Source organism: Cebus imitator, unplaced genomic scaffold (genome assembly GCF_001604975.1).
Source record: "Cebus imitator isolate Cc_AM_T3 unplaced genomic scaffold, Cebus_imitator-1.0 Scaffold121, whole genome shotgun sequence".
Classification (NCBI taxonomy): Eukaryota; Metazoa; Chordata; class Mammalia; order Primates; family Cebidae; genus Cebus; species Cebus imitator.
In genome coordinates this window covers 587,042-589,273 of record NW_016107436.1, presented here as the reverse complement: position 1 = coordinate 589,273, position 2,232 = coordinate 587,042, and the positions used below count along the sequence as shown (strand labels likewise).

The following is a 2,232-nucleotide window of genomic DNA, read 5'->3' as shown; positions in this document are numbered from 1 at the left end:
TTGAGACGGAGTTCTGCTTGTTACCCAGGCTAGAGTGCAATGGCACGATCTCCGCTCACCGCAACCTCTACCTCCTGGGTTCAAGCAATTCTCCTGCCTCAGCCTCCCGAGTAACTGGGACTACAGGCATACTCCACCATGCACAGTTAATTTTTGTATTTTCAGTAGAGACGGGGTTTCACCATGTTGACCAGGATGGTCTTGATCTCTTGACCTCATGATCTACCCGCCTGGGCCTCCCAAAGTGCTAGGATTATAGGCCTGAGCCACAGCGCCCAGCCTGAGACAATGTGTTACTATGTTGCCCAGGCTGGTCTGGAACTACTGGGCTCAAGTAATTCTCCCACCTTGGCCTCCCAAAGTGCTGGGATTACAACCATGAGCCACTGTACCTGGCCAATAGTGATCAACTTTGGCGGAAGGCACTCGGAAACAGTAGCAGAAGGAAGTTTTTATTTTTCATTTTATACCTTTCAAGTTATGGTATACTATACTTTCTAGGTATAGTATAGCTATCCCACTATTACTGGAAATGAAACTTCTTTCTATATTATTTCAATCTCTTACTCTGGGCATACACTATATACATAGGTACAAAACAAAAATAAATAAATTGTATGTCAAGGAAGGAAGACATTTTCTCAACTGGCTTTGACTTTGATTTTATGCTACTGTACTGGTTGGTTATTTTTTCATGCTTATCAGATACCTCAAAAAATACTTGGTTAGTTACATTTGAGTAGTCTGACTCATACCTTTGACTGTTCTGAAAGGAAAGCTGGAAGAAGATAAACTTGTGCCAGTAACTCTGTGTAGTCACGACAGCGAAAATAATAAATATGGGAAAGAATATTTTCAAGAGTGAAATCCTCCAAAGCTTTTCGGTGTTCTGAAACAACAAAACAATCACAATCTTAATTAGTTTTACCCATCTGGATGTGCTGGCAATTGCAGGAAAACAATACTTTTTAATAACAAAATGTTCTCCTTTGGATAACGAAATTATTCAATTGAAAGATGACAAACTGTAGCAAAAATTACTATAAACTATCAGTTCATAATTTCTGATCTCTCTTAATTTTTTAGAGGTGAGGTCTCACTCTGATGCCCAGGCTGGAGCACTGTAGCAATCATAGCTCACTGCAATCTCCAACTCCCAGGCTCAAGGGATCCTCCTGTCACAGCCTCCCAAAGCACTGGGATTATAGGCATAAAACACTGTGCCCAGCCACTTGATTTTTTTTTTTTTTTTTTTTTTTGAGATAAAGTCTCACTCTGTCACCCAGGCTGGAGTGCAGTGGCATGATCTCCACACTGCAACCTCTAGAGCCTCTGGGCTCAAGCGATTCTCCTGACTCAGCCTCTCGAGTAGCTGGGATTACAGGTGCTCACCACCATGCCCGGCTAATTTTTGTATTTTTAGTAGAGATGGGATTTCAACATGTTGGCCAGGTTGGTCTCGAACTGCTGACCTCAGGTGATCCGCCTGCCTCAGCCTCCCAAAGTGCTGAAATTACAGGCATGAGCCACCACACCCAGCCTGATCTTTTATTTTCACATTTTCCACTGTTTCCTTATATATCAGGCTATGTAAAATTATTTATAAACAAATACAACTAGTGTTTTAATGCCTGCCTTTTCATATTTCTTTTCTTTTTTTTTTGAGGTGGAGTTTCGCTCTTGTTGCCCAGGCTGGAGTGCAAATGACATGACCTTGGCTCACTGTAACCTCTGCCTCCCAGGTTCAAGCAATTCTCCTGCCTCAGCCTCTCGAGTAGCTGGGATTACAGGCACCCACCACCACGCTCAGTAATTTTTTGTATTTTTAGTAGAGACAGCGTTTTCCATGTTGGCCAGGCTGGTCTCGAACTCCTAACCTCAGGTGATCCACTCGCATCAACCTCCCAAAGTGCTGGGATTACAGGCATGAGCCACTGCACCAGGACACCTTTTCACATTTCTAGTCACTGGCTTCATTGAACAGAAGTAACATAATGAAGTTTCTCTTTCTTGTTTTTAACCTTAGGACTACAAATTAAGTTAATGGCAGCATGGGCAACATGGCAAAATCCCACTATCTGCAAAAAATACAAAAATTAGGTGTGGTAGAGTGCAACTACAGTCTTAGCTACTTAGGAGGTTAAGGTAAGAAGATTGCTTGAGCCTGGGAGGTCAAGGCTACAGTAAGCTGTGATTGTGCCACTGGACTCCAACCTGGGTAACAGAATAAAA

At 42.6% G+C, this 2,232-nt stretch overlaps 1 protein-coding gene across 1 annotated transcript in view; it reads right to left on the bottom strand.

Moving 5' to 3' along the window:
* Positions 1-2,232, bottom strand: part of RAD51C (RAD51 paralog C) — a gene marked incomplete at its 5' end in the record, with an annotated part of 57,573 nt that overhangs the window by 41,272 nt on the left and 14,069 nt on the right. Inside the window, one exon of the mRNA XM_017539717.2 lies at positions 756-913. Within this exon, the coding sequence (XP_017395206.2) occupies positions 756-913 (158 nt within the window). The remainder of the gene's footprint in view (positions 1-755; positions 914-2,232) is intronic.